The 20,193-nt window shown below is 36.6% G+C and overlaps 1 protein-coding gene across 14 annotated transcripts in view; it reads left to right on the forward strand.

The window, feature by feature from the left end:
* The window catches only part of dnah7 (dynein, axonemal, heavy chain 7), a 359,684-nt gene that overhangs the window by 126,488 nt on the left and 213,003 nt on the right, over positions 1-20,193 (forward strand). For all 14 annotated transcript variants that reach the window (XR_011356527.1, XR_011356526.1, XR_011356528.1 and 11 more), the window contains 2 exons: positions 5,747-5,896; positions 19,713-19,895. Coding sequence is in view for 11 of the 14 variants with exons in the window: in XM_069934600.1 (XP_069790701.1) it covers positions 5,747-5,896; positions 19,713-19,895 (333 nt within the window). In the remaining 3 variants the exon portion in view is untranslated. The remainder of the gene's footprint in view (positions 1-5,746; positions 5,897-19,712; positions 19,896-20,193) is intronic.

Raw genomic sequence — 20,193 nt, forward strand, 5'->3', positions numbered from 1 at the left:
GTCTGTAGAGAGTTTGTCCACTGAGATGGAGACAGAAGGATTGAGAAAGGGGATTAGTTGAAAGGAATACCATCCTTATGGGGGACAGGGTGTGAAGGTGTAGTTGAAGTAACTATGGGAGTTGGTGGGTTTGTCAAAGATGTCTATGGAGAGTTTATTTCCCAAGATGAGAGATAAAGGGAAAGCTTTCTGCTCTCATTTCATTGAGATGATGAATTTTGGTGTTACCATAAATTACACAGAGTATGGGTGCAATAGTCAATTATTTATTTCCAGGCATTTATCTATCCAACTTAACCATCATTTATCTCATTGTACATGTATGCCATAGAACATTACAGTACAGAAATAGGCCCCTTCGGCCATTCTAGTCTGTGCTGAACCACCTTTCTGCCAAGCCCCACTGACCTGCACCCAGCACATAGCACTCTATACTTGTCCAATTTCTTCTTAAATTATAAAAATTGAGCCAAATTCACCACTTCAGCTGCCAGTTCATTCCACACTCTCACCACTCTCTGTGAAGATATTCCCCCTAAACTTTTCCCCTTTCACCATTAGCCCATGTCCTCTGGTTTGTATCTCACCTACCCTTAGTGGAAAAAACCTACTTGTATTCTGTCTATCCCCTCTCATAATTTTAAATACCTCTATCAAATCTCCGCTCATTCTTCTCTGCTCCAGGGAATAAAGTCGTAACCTGTTGAATCTTTCCCTGTAGCTCAGTTCCTGAAGTCGGAGCAACATACTAGTAAATCTTTTCTGCACTTTTTCTATCTTATTGATAGCTTTCCTGTCGTTAGATGACCAAAACTGCCACAATATTTGGCCTCACCAATGTTTTATACATCTTTACCATTACATCCCAACTGAATACTTTAATTTATGAAGGCCAATATACCAAAAGCTCTCTTTATAACCTTATTCACATTCCCAGATTCCTGATCCCTCTTCTTATGCACTCCTCGGTGCCCTAATATTTATCATGCATGTCCTTTTTTGGTTTTTCTTTCCAAAATGTAACAACTCACACTTGTCTGCATTGAGTTCCATCTGCTATTTTTCAGCCTATTTTTTTCAGCCTATTTTTTTCAGCTGGTCCAGATCCCTCTGAAAGGTTTGAAAACCTTTGCTGTCCATAACGCCTCCAATCTTGGTGGCATCTGCAAACTTGCTGATCCATATTACCACATTATCATCCAGATCATTGATATAGATGACAAACATCAATGGCCCCAGCACCAATCCCTGAGGCAAACCACTAGTTGCAGCCCTCCAGTCTGAGAAGCAATCATCCACCACTACTCTCTGGCTTTTTCTGTCCAGCCATTGTCGAATCCAGTTTACTACTTTCACCATGAATACCTTGCATCTGGACCTTCCTGACTAACCTCCCATTGGGAGACCTTGTCAAATGCTTTACGTGTCCATGTTGACAACATCCACATCCTTTTCTTCATCAACTTTCCTGGTAACCACCTCGAAAATCTCAAAGATTGGTTAAACACTACCTAACATGCACAAAGCTATCCAATAATTCACCTACTACTGATGTTAGGCTCACAGGCCTATAATTTACAGGGTTACTTTGAAGTCTTTTTTAAACAACAGAACAATGCGAGCTACCCTCCAATCCTCCGGCGCCATATTCATATCTAAGGACATTTTAAATATTTCTTCCAAAGCCCCTGCAATTTCAAGGTCCTAGGGAACATCCTGTCAGGTCCAGGTAATTTATCCACCCTTATTTCCTTTAAGACAGCAAGCATCTCCTCCTCTTTAATCTGTATAGGTTCCATGACCTCATTGCTTGTCTTCTTTACTTCCCATGACTCTGTGCCAGATTCCTGAGTTAATAGTGATGAAAAAGAAATTTAAGCTCTCCCATCTCTTTTGGCTCCATACATTGATGACCACTTTGATCTTCGAGGGGACCCATTTTGGCCTTTCCTATCCTTATGCCTGTAAAAACCCTTAAGATTTTCCTTTCATATTGTCTGTCAAAGCAACCTCATGTCTTCTTTTCACTTTCTTGATTTCTTTCTTGAGGTTTTCGTTGCATTTTTTATACCCCTCAAGTACTTCATTTGCCTCATGTTTCCTATACCTGCTGTACATCTGTCTCTTCTTCTGAACCAGATCCTCAGTATCCCTCGAAAACCAAGGTCCCCTATGCCTGCTAACTTTGCCTTAAATCCTGACAGGAACATAAAATGGTACTCTCAAAATTTCACCTTTGAAGGTCTTCCACTTATCTCGCACATCCTTGTCGGAAAACAACTTATCCCAATCCACGAATTCTAGATCCTTTCTTATTTCCTCAAAATTGACTTTTCTCCAATTTAGAATCTCAACCCTAGGCCCAGACATACCCTTCTCCTTAATTAACTTGAGACTAATGGCATTATGTTCACTGGACCCAAAATGTTCCCCATACACAGACTTCTTTCGTTTGTCCTGTCTCACTCCGGTAATACACTCTATAAAGTTGGTATCTCTATCTATTGATTTAGTAAACTTTCCTGAACACATTGACAAACTCCAAGCCATCCAGCCTTTTTACAATATGGGAATCCTAGTCAATATGTGGAAAGTTAAAACCTTCTACTATCAAATGTGATGTTTCCTGAAGCTGTCCATTATCTCTACAGATTTGTTCCTCCCATTCTTGTTGACTATTGGGTCTATAATATAACCCCATGAGTGTGGTCATACCTTTCCCATTCCTCAGCTCCACTCATTAGCTTCAGTAGACGAGCCCTCTGAGCACAGCTGTGATGTTTCCCTTGACAAGCAATGCCACTCCTCCCCCTTTTATTCACCCCCCCCAAAACTCTGGTTCTATTGTGTCTGAAATTTAACAGACAAAAAGAAATTATAGAGAAATCATCTCTTAATTTCCAAGTTTAAATATGAATGAATGTCTTATGAAAAATAGGCAGAATTGATAGTGGTGAAAAGCATCAGAAAGAGGCTTCTAGAGTTTATAGGTAATAATTAAAAGTGGTAGGTGGAATATCTTGTGGAAAATTGTGTTCTTGTCCACTTTGGATATTCGTCAATCAAAAAAAGCAGAGTTTTTTAATGATTTAAATTTTATTGAGTTCTTTTTTAAAAAAAAGTTTCCCCAAACCCTTGAGTCATTATTAAATTTATGTAAATCATAAATTACAAAGCATAAACTTATCTATAAAATAAAAACAGATGGCATCAAAAAATCAATATAATAATCATATGTGCCTATATAGACCTCTAATTACAGAAAAAAAACTGCCATTCTTCACCACTACATCCACCACTATTCCCCCCCTCACCCCCAGGAAACCTAGATATTTTCCCCATTTTTCTGTATATATGTCCAATTTATCAAACTGTTTGTGAGATGTGCATTCAAGCGCTCCCATTTTGACAATTTTTGAGGCCCACTCCTGAAATGATGGTCCGCAATATTCTTCCAACCTCTAAGTATAATTTGTCTTCCTACCATTAAATTTGTCTGAATCCAATTTTGAGAGTATTTATTCCCAAATAACCCAAGTGTGTCTCTCAAGACCAAGCAAAAAGGAAATTGAATACCCGAAACCACCAATATATATCATAATCCAAAATTCTTAATTTTTGTGACAAGACCAAAGTGCATGTACTAAGTCCTCTTAATCCGCCTCACATTCATGGGTATTTTTCAACCCTAATCTATATAACTTTGCTGTAGTCCAATAGAAACGTTGCAAAATCTTAAACTGAATTAGGTGCACTCTCATATCTCTTGACATTATTTTGATATTTTTACAAATTTTGTCTCAAAAACCACACTCAGGTCTATTTCTCATGCTCTTTTAAAACCCAACAGAAGTTTATCTCCTGAGACTTGTGTTAAGCATGAATAATAAAATGAAGCCAGTAGAGTAAACAGCATTGTGGCAACTTGTGGCGGTTGCTGTGTGGAACCATAAATTGTATGTAGCACGTGACGCAGTTGAAGCTATTTCCAAAATTGTGACCTAGGGATATCATACTGTTGGATTAGTTGATTAAAAGATTTTAAACTGTCACCATTATAAAGGTCTCCTAGTTTCCCTTGCCATTCCCTCCAGAAAAAAGAGAATTTATCAATACACAACTTTGGATTCATCCAAATATTCGAGGCTTCATTCAAATATGAATTAAATTTAAATAATCATTATCTAGATCATAAATTTATCAAGGGTACCCATCACGAAATTACTAAGATGATGCTTTACAATTTTTAGATGAGGTGACATCAGATTCCATAAAGAGAGCATATCTTGTGTTTTTTGTGAAAGTGGCATGGTTGGCGTAGTGGTTAGCACAACACCTTTACAGCACCAGCGATTGGGACCAGGGTTCGAATTCTGCGGTGTCTGTATGGAATTTGTACATTCTCCCCGAATGTGCACGGGGTTTTCCCAGATGCTCTGGTTTCCTCCCAAAATGTAGGTTAATTGGGTGGTATGGACTTGTGGGCCAAAATGGCCTGTTACTTTGTTATATGTCTAAATTTTTAAAATAAATTAACAATTAAATTAAAAATTATAAAAATTAAAATTAAAAAATTAAAATTTTAGGAAACTACTTGATGAGATTGTATATCAAAAGCCAAATAGAAATTTAAAATTGTATGGGAACAAAGGAAAGTGGCAAATTGGATTAAAAAAAAACTGCCTTAGTTGCAAGAAGCTGACAGTAATGAGTGAAATGTATTTTAGTAACTAAAGTTTTTCTTAGGGCTAGTTGCAGGTCCCTTGTTTTTTGTGGAACATAACATTGACATGGATAAAATGTCAGACCCAGAGAAACAAAAATAGGCCGTTGGTTAATAGTGAAGAAGAAAGCTGTAGAAAACCAAGTTATCAATGGATGTTTTGAATTGGGACAAAAGTGGCAAATAGGATTCAAACAGGAAGTGGGAGATAATGCATTTCGGAGAGGAAAATATGTTAAAGAAACATTCAATAAGTGATTAGTATTGCGAAGAATTTTTACACTGACTTAAAATGGTTAAGAAAACATTCCTTTTTTGGCCAGGCACAAAATACATGACTAGATACTTTGAAGTTGAACTTTAATGCAGTTTTATTTATTGCACCAATATGTACAATTTTAGTTGGCGCATTTTAGGACAGTGTGGTGGGGGGGGGGGGTGGGGGAGTTGGAAGAGAAGATAAGAATATGTTTGATGATGTTAGCATTGATTGAGAATTTTACTCTTAAGGAGAGATTGGTAAGGCTGGTGTTTTATTTGGAATGATGGAGGCTATGGATAGATTTCAGCTAAATGTGTAGAATGATTAGAAATGCAGATAAAGGAGCAAGAAAGACCTATTTCCTTTGGCAGAGAGGTTGGTAATTGGGGACCTTGGATTCAAAGGAATTTGGTTATTGTAATTTAAGGATGAATCTGTTTCTCAAAGAATTCGTATTCTGGGACTTGTTGCCTAATGGAGTGGGGAAGGTAGAAATCATCATGACTTTTAAAATGCACCTGAATGAACACTTAATGTGCCTTAGCCCATGGATTAACGACTAAATCTTGGAAGTGGAAAATTCATGGCAGGCACAAACGTGACACTTACAAATATGGTCTTGTTTTTAAAAAAATTTTTAATGTCTTGGTAATGTACTGTATATCCGCTTGCTCCAATTTCTGCAAAATTAATAATTAGTTGAGGTATATTGCTCTTTAAAATAATTGCTTCAATCAATGTATTCATTATCTGTTGCTCAGGGACTAATGGAGGAAAACAAAGTTCAAATTACAGTGATTAATCCTAAATCCATTACTATGGGTCAACTATATGGCCAATTTGATAAGGTGTCACATGAATGGTCAGATGGCATTCTGGCTGTTAGCTACAGAGCATTTGCTGTTTCATCTGTAAGTATTTGTGAATTATGTTAATTTTCAGCTATACAAAAACATTATACATCTCAAAAGGAAAGAACCCTTCCAACAAAAATTAAATTTGATATATTTGTTATATGTACATCAGAAAGAAGCTCGGAAGAGATGCTTGAATTTCTATAGTTTCTTTCACAGCCCATGAAGTAACCAATGATTTATTTTTAAAATATAGAGAAAATTTGCATTTGAGAAAGTGCCTCAAATAGCATAATGTTAATGCACATTTGAATAATATTGGTTAAGGCAGATCATTGAGATAATTCTTTTGTTCTTCTTTGAATAGTCTGGTGGGATAATTTGCATTGATTTAAGAAAACAAATGAACCCTCAGATAAATAATTCATTCAAAATACAGCACAGCAAACACATCAAGATAAGCACTACAACCTCTCAGTCTGGTTATGAAACTTTAGTTTCCAGAGTGGGTTCTAATTCCAACCATCTGACTTGGAGTAAAAAGTATGTCAATTTACTCTGTTGTTACCTGTAGTCCTATATTTAACTGAAAAAATATCATACCACATTGTTGTGAACAGATATGGTGACACTTCAAGATCATTAACATTCTGAGTGACATCATAAGTAAATCACACAATATATATTCTCCCTTTTACATGTTTTCATTGATCAACCATATGATTACTAAATGTAACTTACTGAGGAAAAACCATTCAGTCCACCTATTCAAAAGACTATTCTGGGATTTATATTTACACATCCATGGCTATCTTATGTCTCCTTGTCATATTCATGGACAAGGAGACAATTTTTCTAATGTTGTACCTTCCTGCCTGGGATAAAAATGCAAATAGTAAAATAACCAAGCCATTGCTAACAAAATAAATTAAAGAAAGCATTAGATCCAAAGGAATATGGTGCTGAGATGGATGAATCAAGCTGAATGTTGAAGCAGCCTCACAGAACTGAATGGCTCACTCCTGTACCTACTTTCTATGTTTACAATCAATTGTTGAACTTGTATGCTGTATCTTCATGCCAAGCCAATATGATTCATGCACAGACTCCCAAAACATTTTGTTTAATATCATTTTCCCATATTTAGATTACTGCAAATAATAATTTCCCTTGACGTTTTTCCTTCCAAAGTAGTAAGTGCATATTTTCCTATCAGCTGTCCTTGACCTCATTTAACCTCTCTTTATTCCTTTGAAAGTCCGCATCGGACTTGTCAGTCACCAACGAGCCTCCAGCAGACGTGGACATACCCCTCCATAAATCTTTGTCCGCGAAGCCAAGCCAAAGAAGAAGAAAGATTTCCTTTGGAAGATCATTGTGTCCTCTCTCCCACTTACTTACTGTCCTCTCTTTGTATCAGCAGCAAACTTAGCTCATGTGCAGTCAGTCCTTTCAATGAAATTATTAGTGTGGATTTTAATTCGTTGACACCTCCTTACTGATCATATAGTTACTGAATTCTAATCTCATGCTCTCTGTTTTCATCATCTACCCATGCCAATGCATTATCCTCAATCCAATATGTTGCTATCTTGTTCAGAAACCATTTATGTACCACCTATGGAATGCCTTCTGGATTTTTTGGATTCTCTTTCTCCACTCTATTTGTTACATGTTCAAACTATCCAGTACATTTGTCAAACATGATTTATGAAACACCATGTTGATTCTGCTTGATTTCTTATTTATCCTACTATTATCCCTCATTATTAATGGATCCAACTGGGTGGTTATCTGCTTTTTGTCTCCTTTTCTCATTTTACATTTGTAGCCTACAGAATCCTGAGAATTTGGATCCACAATGCATCTGATATCTCAAGTCACTTCCTTTAATATCCTAGTGTTACGTACCAGACAGCAGCATTAGAAATTAGCCAAGACAGTGTTATACTTAAAAAAAAATTAATTATAAATTAACAATGATTTCACACCTTATCTAATCTATTTATTACTTACTTAAACTTATCGACACTTATCTCCCAACTATGTGCGAATATGCTGGTGTGTGTGGAATACCCCAAGCCTCTATAGCTCAAGGCAAAATTCTCAAAAGGCCGTTCAAAGTTTAGTTTCAGAAATTCAATGATGACACATGTAGGCTCAAAATTGATGGGACACCCAGGTCTTAGATGGAGGAGACACGCCACACGTGAGGCTAATCCAGCGTAGTATTTCTTCCAACAGCTCCCTGCTCTTATTCTGTCTCCTTAAAATGGCCCCTGAGTAAAGCTGTACACTCAGTCTTGAATCTCTAGTTTCACATGGTCTCTGCTCCTGGGTTTTTCTCTCTGCAAGATGAATCCAATTTAGGAATATGCTGTCTTCAATCTGCAGTCAGTTTCACAGTCACTCCAAAGCCTGCAGGATTTTGTTAAATCTGTTCTCTTAAACAGTCCCACACAAATGAAAATGGACTGAAATAAATGGGAGCACGTAATACTAGGTTGAAGGCCAGCAGCTATAGGGGTTTGTTGCTTTAAAACCCATTGGTTTGAATAGTAATTTCTTAGATTATTTTAAAATTTCACCTTCCTATGGTTCCTTGATTGCCTTTTATCATTGGTGTGTCTCTGGAGCTTTTCATTTGAAGACCAATTTAAAAATATTACCAAGAAACTGTAATTTTTCAGTTTCCCACTATTAATTTACCAAGCTGCTCTTCTAAGAGACCAATATTTACTTTAATGCCCCCTCTTTTATTTCCTTGTCGAAAGTCTTACAGTCTGTTGTAGCAGGCCAAGCAACTGTGCGGTTAGACGGGCCGAATCGCCACACCAGTCGGGCCAACCCAATCACTACCAAGGAGAAACCCATAGTTTATGCCACGTGTGGATTAAGGGAACTCACTGCTTCCAAGTGGCATACCGCAGGCCAAGGAATGACATTGCAATGTGCTGATGTCATTTTAGGAAGCCAGTGCACGTCACCGGAAGTGGGCATCCCCTTCGGCAACGCGATGAATTCAAACAATAAAATCAGTTTCACCCTCGCTTCATGTGGACGTCTCTTTATTCCATAGTGCTGCTGTAGCAGACACTACACTGTTTTTATATTATTTGCTAGTTTACTCTACTTTTTATTCTTTATAATTTATCTCATCATTTGTTGGGTTCCAAAATATTCCCAATCCTCCAGCCTGTTGAAACATTGTATGCTTTTTAAAAAAAAATAATTTGATAGCATCATTAATATTTTTACTTAATCAGAGATTGTAAACCTGCTTCATGGAGCCTTTCTGACAGGAGTATATTTTTGCTGTTTGTGAGAAGTTTGTATGTTCTCCCCCTGTCTGGGTTTTCCCCAGGGGCTCCAGTTTCCTCCTACCATTCAAAACGTACCAGGGGTGCAGGTTAATTGGGTGTAAATGGACGGCATGGTCTCACGGGCCGAAACAGCTTGTTACCATGCTGTATGTCTAAATTTAAAATTTTAAATATTTCTGTTGTATTCCTCCCACTGACGAACCCACTCACATGAGACGTCGTTAATCCTTTATGTTCTTTATTTAATTTAGAATGGTTCTACTGTGTCCCACAACACAAAGCTGTTATCTGACGTCACATGTGTGTTCCATAACACTCTTTCCCCCCAAAAAAACAAACAAAAAAAAAACTAAAACTAAACTAAGATTACCAACAATATAAGTCAGTGGCAACGTGAATTACTAAGCACAGTTCTTCTCAATCAACCATGGGACATAGTCCTTCAAATGTAACAGAAGACATTTCTCACATTAAGATCTCCTGGTGATAGAAGACTTGGAGGACTTTTTGACTTTTCAGGAAAACCCTTTGGTCTTTCTGGGGAAAATTCCAGTCTCCCAGGAGAAAGTACCATTTCCTCTTTGGCTGACCCTAGAGATTGGGTAGTTACTGTTGGGACATCCGGTGGTGGCTCATTACTCTCCCTTGTCCCCAACAGTGAGGGTATCTCTGGAACTGGTAATGGGGTCAGATCCAAAGTGGTCTCGTTGGAATAAACCTATGGAATAGACCCTGGAGTATCTATTGCTCTTAATTGGTCGAGGTATCGTTTTCATATAATTTCTCTCACCAGTACAGAATATGAACATGGACTAAATACTTGTCATCAATACTTGTCGAACTTCTAAAGTTCAGGTTTATTTACCAAGAAATGCTGATTGCAGGATACGAAGTCCCATGTATGGATGTACTGCGGAGAGTATGGTTCTTTATTTGTGTCTAAATATCAGTTCTGCTGGCGGGCGTTTTGTTGTAGAGTGCGGAGTTGTCCTGTATGATAACAAAACAATTGCGATCCTGTAATGCCACATTATGTTTAACGACTTCTGAGCATTCATGGCTTTTTAAAAAGTCTGTATAAAGCGTTCCACTTCTCCATTGGTACTCAGATGATAGGGTGCCAATAAGATGTGTCTTGTATTGTTTCTTTCAGGAATTGGTTTAAAGCATCAGACACAAATTGTGGTCCATTATCAGAGACCAGTTCAATTGGCAAACTATATGTTGTGAAAATACTCCTTCGTATCTCAATTTTTTTTTTCTGCTGTTGTTGTCTACATTTGGGATACCATAGGCCATTTGAATATGCATCCACCACAATCAGAAAGTTTTGCCCATAAATGGAGCAGTGAAATTGATGTGAATTTGGTGTGTGAAGGCCATTTCCAGGGGGCTTAGCTTCAGCTTGGGGTCCTTTAGGTTGCATTTCTTGGCAAATGTGACATCTTCTCAAGGTATGTTCAAGGTCCACAATCCAATGACAGCCACCAGACATGGATGCACACTTGAGACTTCATTCGGACCATTCCTGGATGATTGTTGTGGAGTTTGGCTTCGTCCCTCTTTACTGATAGTTTTTGCTATAATTGGCAAATGTCAAAGTTGCTCTTGATTAATGGCTGTGGTCTCTGCTGTCCAGCTGATCAATCCTTCTATTTGCTCTGCCTCTGGTAGAAGATGGTGTTACAAAGCATCTGCGTGGCAGTTTTCCATCCTTGAACTATGTTTTAAACCTTAATTGTACGCTGCGAGCTGTATTGCCCATCTTTGAATTCTTGTGGCCACTAGTACAGGAATGCCTTTCTTCAGGCCCAAGATTAAACTCAGCGACTTGTCTGTCACTAAGGTGAACTTTGTACTATATAGGTATTGATGAAATCTTTTGACACCAAAAATTATGGCTCGTCCTTACTTTTCTAGTTGTGTATAATTCTGTTCACAGGGTGTTAAAGAGCAAGAACCATAAGCTACAGGTTGTTCCCCTTTTTCTGTGACCTATGACAATGCTGCTCCTAAACCCACTGGTGGGTCATCAACTGCCAGGGTCACTTCTTTGCCTGGGTCATAGTGAATGAGAACATTATCTTTAGAGGTCAGCATTTTCTTCAACTGCTTGAAGTCTTTCAGTAGTCCAACACCATTGTTGATCCTTCTTTACTAGTTGGTTAAATGGGTTGGACAATATGGACATGTTGGGGATGTGTTTTCAATATTGATTCACCAAACTTAAGAATGACTGTAGTTCCACTTGATTTATGTGCCCTGCGGATGGCTTCGGTACCTGCTGAGCAGACTCCTTCATTTTGATTGTAAATCTCAAGTATGTTACTGAGCATACTGTAAACACACATTTATCTTGATGTAGTCTGATCTTGGCTTCTTTCAGTCAGGTTAGTATTTTTTCCAGGTTTGCCAAATGCTCTGCGTTGTTGCGACCAATAATGATGACGTCGTCTAGGTAACATTCCACATTTATTCAGTGCAACAAACTTATCCATTATCGATTGAACCATCATGGGTGCTGCTGATATTCTGCACGGCATTCTGGCACACGTGAACAATCCTAAGTGAGTATTGATTGCCACATATTTTCTCGACTCAGAATCCAATTCAACTTGCTGATATGCTTGTGATAAATCCAATTTTGTGAACTTCTTATTACCATTCAATGTTTGAAACAAGTCTTCTGTTCTGGGAATTGGATGTTGGAGTACTTGCGGAGCTTGATTAATGATGACCATATAGTCACCACAAATTTGAATTTCACCATTGAGTTTTCTAACAGGACGAGTCTCCAGGTGGCGCTCATGGAGTGAACACGTTTTGGTTTTTGCTCCATAAAATATACTATTTTTAACCTGTATCCACCTTTGAACTAACTTCACAGAAGTCAGAAAGATCTTTATTATTTCTCTAATTATACTTGAGTCTGAAAATTTTGAAGAAATGACTGAAGGAAAAGCTACACGAGCTAAAACCCGGGCAGAAGAAGGTGACGGCCGAGAGAAGAAACAACCAGACATTAAACTAAGTGAGATGAACTTCACTGACTTTTTAAAATTCTTTCGTGATGAATTCAATGTTTGTCACAAAAAAGACCTAGCTGAACTTCGTACAGCTTTAATTGCCTCAGAAGCTGAAACCAAAAAACAACATACCTTAATTGGAGCTCTTCAAACTGAAGTTCAACAAAAAGAGATTAGACTGACTGAGGTCGAACAGAAACTTTCCAAAGCAATTAAACAGCTAGAAGCGCTCCAGCTGAAAAGCATTGATTCAGAGAACCGTTCCAGAAGACAAAATATTCGTTTGGTTGGAATTCCTGAAGGCATTGAGAAAGGAGATCTCCTGACGTTTTTTGCTGAGCTTTTAAAAGAAGCATACCCATCCGAATTCTCTGCTGATCCACCGCTACTCGATAGAGTACATCGTATCTGGAACCGAAATGCTGAAGCTTCCAAACCCAGAGTGGTGATGGTCCGTATGCATTACGTGAGTACAAAGGATAGATTGATTCGTACAGCCAGAAGACTTGGAAATGTGACTGTTCGTGGCTTTAGTCTAAGAGCCTATGAAGATTTTAGTCCAGAGGTAGTACGGGCTCGAAGACTGTTTAAAGATCTGATGTCCGAATGTTTTGAGAAGAAACTGAAACCTGCGCTCCTGTATCCTGCGCTCCTGTATCCTGCGAGGCTCAGGATTTCTCCGGAGAACCAAGCTCGTCAAATATTCGACTCCGTGTCTGCAGCACGGAACTACCTGTCGGCTAATTTCCCGTCTAGCGCGACCTCTCAGCCCGAGTGACCGATAAAAAATGCGGTAGATATCGGTCTTTTTCAGGTTAATAGTCAGATTCTGATTTCTGACCATTCGAAAAGTAATAGATCATTATAGCTCTAATTATCCTGTTCATCTTTAACACATTTTTATATATTTTCTTTCTCCTCTGTGAGAAATTTTTTTTTTAAATATATAAGTGTATGTTTAATTTTATATTAATCTATACTAATAATATGATTATATTCTTTACTATTTTATTTCTGAGTTACTGAAAATGGCGATTTTTTATTTTTTGTTTATTAAAACTTTTCATGTTTTTTACATTCGCCATTTTCTCTTTGTCTTTCTTCATAAAGTAATTTTAAAATGATTTAACTCTTTATGACTTTGTTTTATCAGCAGGTACTACACAATTACGATTTTTCTTTTATTTCTTTTTAAATATTTTTCTTTCAATATTTAGCATTTGATTTTAGCTTGAGTTATCCTTTTTATAAGTTTAGGTGGTGGATCTTATCTTAATATTAGGAGCTGCCATCTGAAGACATGGGGGTAGGTTTAGTATTATCTCTTCTTTTTTCTCTGATCACTCTCTGGTCAGATGGGGGGCTTTGTGGGTGGGGGGTGGGTTTTGTTTTTCTTTCGGGGTTTTTATGTTTCATTTTCTTTCGTTTTTTTCTTGATTTTTCTTTTAGAACTACAGATATGGCTGACACGTCGTCATTTCCGGTCCTTCCTTATATCTTAATTCTTCTTCCGGGCACATGGGTCCCTGCTTTGGTTAACCCTTTATATACTGGAGGGTTGACCTAAGTAATGGATCAAAACATTAATTTTGTCTCTTGGAATGCTAATGGTCTAAACAACATGTTTAAAAGGAGGAAGGTCTTTAAAGTATTCCAGAGACTGAAAGCACAGATTATTTTTTTACAGGAGACTCATGTGAGGAAGGAGGATAATCTGCGTTTTTTTAAATCTTGGAAAGGCCCACAATTTCATGCCAACTCATGCTCTAAGACTCGAGGTGTATCTATTTTTATTGATCCCTCTATTACATTTGTTCAACATGACATCACTGTAGACCCTAACGGCAGATTCTTATTGGTTACTGGGTTATTATTCAATATTAAGGTTGTCATGGTTAATGTTTATGCCCCGAATGTAGATCACCCTGAGTTTTTTAGATCTTTGTTTACTATTTTACCCAATCTAAATGAATATCATTTAATAATGGGTGGGGATTCTAACTGTTGTCTGAATCCCCTGCTAGATAGGTCGAAACCTTCACAGCTCCTACCGAATAAATCGGCTACATATATTAACTCTTTCCTTACTAACTCTGGAGCTGTTGATATTTGGAGATTTCTTCACCCGACAGATAAAGAGTTTTCCTTTTTTTCTCATGTATACCATTCATACTTGAGAATTGATCACTTTTTTATTGATTCACGTTTTATTCCACTTGTAACTGTTTGTAAGTATGACATTATAGCCATTTCGGATCACTCTCCATTACAACTCTCTTAAATTCAAAGACTCTGTTTCTACTATTAAGCACTGGCGTTTTGATGTTACATTATTGCAGGATTTAGACTTTGTTAAATTTATGAAAGAACAAATTAACTTTTTCTTTTCAACAAATTACACTACGGAAATTTCTTATGGAATATTGTGGGATATATTCAAGGCTTATATTCGTGGTCAAATTATTTCTTACTCAGTAGCTTTGAAGAAATGCATCAAAAACAAGATTCATCTATTGGTTGAGAAGATTAAAGACATTGATAAGAAATATGTGACTGATCCTACTGAAGAACTTTACAAACAAAGAATTGAACTGCAGATGGAATATAATTTTTTACTTACATCTTCGATTGAAAACCAGTTAATTAGATCTAAATCTGATTTTTATGTGCATAGTGAGAAATCGGGTAAACTGTTGGCTAATCATCTGAAGAATATTTCAGCTAGACGCCAAATTGTGGAGATTCGCAAACAGAATGGAGAACTGACTGTTAACCAGGAAGAGATAAATCAATCTTTCCAAAATTTTTATACATCCTTATATAGTACAGAATCCCCTCAAGACCTTGGTAATTACCTCAAGATAACTTAGAATTAAGTAAACCCATTACAGATTCGGAGATTAATAATACTATTTTCTCACTGAACTCGGGGAAAGCACCAGGTCCCGATGGATATTCTGTGGAATTTTATAAAGCTTTTTCTTCTACTCTCTCTCCCTGGCTGATTAAGATGTTTGATGAATCTATCACATTGGGTAAACTACCACAATCATTTTACAGAGCTACGATTTCTCTAATCTTGAAAAAAAATAAAGACCCGACCGAATGTTCTTCTTATAGACCTATTTCTTTGTTGAATGTTGATTCTAAGATCTTCTCTAAAATTCTAGCGACAAGGCTAGAGAAGATATTACCATATATTATCTCTGAAGACCAGACTGGATTCATTAAAAATCGTTATTCCTCCTTTAATATTAGAAGATTGATGAATATTATTTACACTCCTTCACATAAGTCTTCAGAATGTGTTATTTCACTAGATGCTGAGAAGGCCTTCGATAGAGTAGAATGGCCTTATTTATTTGCAGTTCTTGAAAAATTTAATTTTAGTCCGATATTTATATCTTGGATTAAACTTCTTTATAATTCCCCAGTTGCCTCGGTTTTTACTAATACCCAAAGATCGCCATATTTTCGATTATTTCGGGGCACCAGGCAAGGGTGCCCCCTTAGCCCTTTATTATTTAACTTAGCTTTAGAACCTTTGGCAATTGCTATCAGAGAAGCACCCAATATTACTGGTATTATTCGTTGCAGGGATATTCATAAAGTATCACTATATGCAGATGATTTATTGTTATATATTTCCAATCCTGAAAATTCTATTCCTGCAGTTTTATCTTTATTAGCCCAATTTAGTAATTTTTCGGGATATAAACTGAACTTAAATAAAAGTGAATTATTCCCTTTTAATGGATGGGTTCCTATTTATGATAGTTTGCCTTTTAAAATAGCTAGAGACCAATTTATATATTTAGGGATTAAGATTACTAAAAAACATAAAGATTTGTTTAGGACTAATTATTTCCCTCTATTGGACCTGATCGGCAGTTTACTAACCAATTGGTCACCATTATCCCTATCCATGATAGGCCGAATTAATGCTATTATTAAGATGATGATCTTACCTAAATTTTTATATATATTCCAAACTATACCTATTTTTGTTCCAAAATCTTTTTTTGATAAGGTCGATTCTAAATTGTCCTCGTATATCTGGCAAAACAAGAATCCTAGATTGGGGAAAAAATATTTACAGAAATCTAAACTAGAGGGAGGGTTGGCATTACCCAACTTTAGAATTTATTATTGGGCAATTAATATTAGTTACTTAAGGTATTGGTTGAATTATTCAGAATTATCTCTAAATCCCCATTGGATAAATTTAGAAATTAAACCGATACAAAATTTTTCAATTAGCTCTATTTTGGGAGCTGCTCTCCCTTTTACTCTTACTAAATTATATAAACAAATTGATAATCCAATGGCTAAACATACACTACGTATATGGTTTCAATTCCGGAGATTTTTTGGCCTAAGTCATTTTATCTTGGAAACTCCTATTGTACTAAATTTCCTTTGTCATCCCTCTCTAATTGATCAAGCTTATTTACTCTGGAAAGTTAAAGGTATAACATGCTTTTCAGATTTATTCTTGGATAACTCTTTCATGTCATTTGAACAATTATCCATGAAATATGATTTACCTCGATCTCATTTCTTTCGATATTTGCAGATTAGGAGTTTCTTAGTTTCGACTTTACCCTCTTTTCCCAATCGGGAGACTACGACTGTTTTAGAGGATATACTATATTCAAAATTCCCTCCAAAAGGTGTGATATCTAAATTATATAATATAATTACAAAAATAAATTCTGGGACTTTTGAAAAGTTTAAAAATGATTGGGAAAGAGAACTCAACCTTCATATTTCCAATGAAAATTGGAATAAAATTCTGCGACTGGTAAACTCTTCTTCTCTATGTGCAAAACATTCACTAATACAGTTTAAAGTTGTTCATAGAGCTCATATGTCTAAAGATAAACTCCATCGCTTTTATTCTCATATCGATCCTATATGTGATAAATGTCAATTGGAAATAGCTTCCCTTACACATATGTTTTGGTCCTGTCCCTCTTTACAGAATTATTGGAAGGAAATTTTTTCCATTATATCTACTGTTTTGAATATTGATTTACAACCACATCCCATTACTGCAATTTTTGGATTACCTATGATAGATTTGACTTATTTATCTCTTCCTGCGGATCGTATGATTGCTTTTCTTACACTAATGGCTAGAAGATCTATACTATTGAATTGGAAAGAGGTTAATCCTCCCACTGTTTTCCAATGGTTTACCCAAACTATACTATGTTTAAATTTAGAGAAAATTAGAAACTCTGTCTATGAATCCCCTTCTAAGTTTGAGTTAACCTGGCGACCATTTATTCAATATTTTCATTTGTGGTGAGTTTTCTTTCTATGATTATGTATGATAATTGGGCTGTAAGATGAGATCGGAGTGATCGGCGTGGTTTAGCTATATCTGTAGGTTTTTTTAAAAATTTTTTTAAAAGTTTTTTTAATTCAGATTTGTTTTTTCTTCTTTTTTGGGTTTTTTTTTCTCTTTTTTCATATATTGTTATTAATTATATCGTTTTTTTTAGAGATAGTTCACACCCTAAACTGATCTAAATTTTTTTTATGATATATTTTTATTCTGTAATATTATTGTTTAATATCTCTGTATTAATTCATTACTTACTATGTATTTTTTATATCTCTTTGAACTGTATGTGTTTATAAATTATAATAATAATAAAAAGATTGAAAAAGAAAGAAAAGAGTTTTCTAACAGGAACTATCAGGGCAGCTCAATTGCTGTATTGCAATTTCTCAATGATTCCTTTGTTTTCCAGTCGGTTGAGTTCAGGTTTGATTCTCTCCTTCATCGCAAAAGGAACTGCCCTTGGTTTGAAGAATTTGGGGTTGGCCTCTGGTTTCAAGTGCAGTCTGGCCTGGACTCCTTGTATTTTCCCCAGGTCTTTTCCAAATCCTATCTGCTACTTTTGGAGCACTTGCTCCAGTTTTGATTTTGTTCTGGCTCAGTCTTTACATAATTGTCCCAATGTCCTTTGAATCCATTTGGATACATAACATCTAATCTCTTCCAAACAAAGTGGTTTCTTTTGTGTCCACAATGTAAAGGAGTAATCTTTTAGATATCTGTCCCTTATAGTTGATGTATACCTTGCATTTTCCCAGTACTTTGATTTTCTCTCCAGTGACTTTTCAACGCCATGTCAGATTGAGATTAGGTAATACTCTTGTTTTTAAACTCTTTGGCATTAAGGACACCGCGGTCCCAATGTCCAGTTCTATCCGAACTGGTTCATTGTTAAGGTTAGTGGGAATCATGATTACTGAATTGCTGTTTGTCACATTATTAGCATACATTACATCTATCAACTTGTCCTCTTCAGAGCCACTTGGATCGTTGCTATGTCTTTTGTCAGAACTTTCCTCTTCTTCCTTGAGGTTCATCACCTTGTGTGATTTCCCTTCTTGTGTTGATCCTCTTTTTGCTTATTTTCCCTTTTCTTTGGACATCCGGACTTAATATGCCCCTTTTTGTAGCATAGGTACATTTGGCTTTTTTGAAGAAACATTTATCTGGACTGTGATTAATTTTTCCACAGCAGAAACATTCTTGGCATTCCATTTTCTTTATTTGATGTTCCTGCTGCTCTTCTTGTATAATACCTTGGTTGTGGTTGACCATTTTGAAACTCAATGCTATTTCATATGCAGAGTCGATGTCTAACCGTCTTTTACTCAGTAATCGCTGTTGAGCATTGCGGTCGGCCAAACTGATGACCAGCATGTCCTTTAAGGCTTCATTTAAGAATATTCGAAACTCACAAGTTTTTGGTAACCTATGCAATTTGGTTCACAGTTTCGCCTGGTTTCTGCTTTTTAGTCCAAAACTGGTGTTTCTGCCATCACTATTGGTCTTGGGGACAGATTTCCTCCCTCTATGGCACATAAAGCAGTATTTGACATAGAATCTGGGCTTGTGGGCGCTGCTAGGGATTTTATCAGGCTATATGTCCTACTTCTCACCTCGCTTTGAAATGTCTTTTTCTTAAATGTTGCCTTTATCTCTTTTTCCCCAGGCAGTACAGAACAAATTGAATCTTTCAAAATACTCATCCCAATTTTCTCATTCCTTGAACTCTTCAAAATGTCCTTCTGCCATTTTTGGCTTCTCCTTTGTTTCACTGTTAATAAGTTTTGGCAGCTCAAGGTCATTGTAGTTTCAATTAAAAATCTTCTGTTCTCCCCTATGACATTTGGAGTGTGAGACTCCCTCCCCCCCCCACCCCGTTGCCAATTTGTTGTATATTCCTATCACTGTTGAACATGGACACATGAGATATGGTTAATCATTTGTGTTCTTTATTTGCTGTTTGTCACATTATTAGCATACATTACATCTCTGGCATTTTAAATGAGATCTGTTTTGGTGTTTGTATGTGGCCTACACTAAAAACCTGCTACAATTTATCTCCTTTAAAACATATATATACATAATATAACATAATCTGTTATACTTAAAGCAGTTGTAATTAGTTATGTAATTTATCTGTTTAACGCAAAATGATTTTATTTGTTTGATAGACCCCAGATAGAAAATGGTTAATTTTTGATGGGCCAGTTGATGCAGTCTGGATTGAGAATATGAACACTGTCCTGGATGATAACAAGAAATTGTGTCTGATGAGTGGAGAAATCATTCAGATGTCTTCCCAGATGAGTCTTATATTTGAACCAATGGATTTGGAGGTTGCTTCCCCTGCAACTGTAAGTAACCATGCATTAATTTTAATGGAAATATGTTAGACTTTATAACCTATCTTCTTTAAGAAGGGTGGCCTCCAGTGAGGGAATGCCTGAGCCTTGAACCTATTGCTTTCTATACAAGAATTTAAATTCATCAAAAGCTGTTTCCAAAAACGGAATCCCGTTTTCTTTTCCTTGATGAGTGCATCCAAGCTTGGACCCCCCCTCCCTTAACATAACAATTTTTAATCAGGATTATCACTTCATTGTGGTGGTTAGCCATTAGGCAGGCGAACAGGCCCCGCTTGTTACGCATGCG

Source organism: Narcine bancroftii, chromosome 4 (genome assembly GCF_036971445.1).
Source record: "Narcine bancroftii isolate sNarBan1 chromosome 4, sNarBan1.hap1, whole genome shotgun sequence".
Taxonomy (NCBI): Eukaryota; Metazoa; Chordata; class Chondrichthyes; order Torpediniformes; family Narcinidae; genus Narcine; species Narcine bancroftii.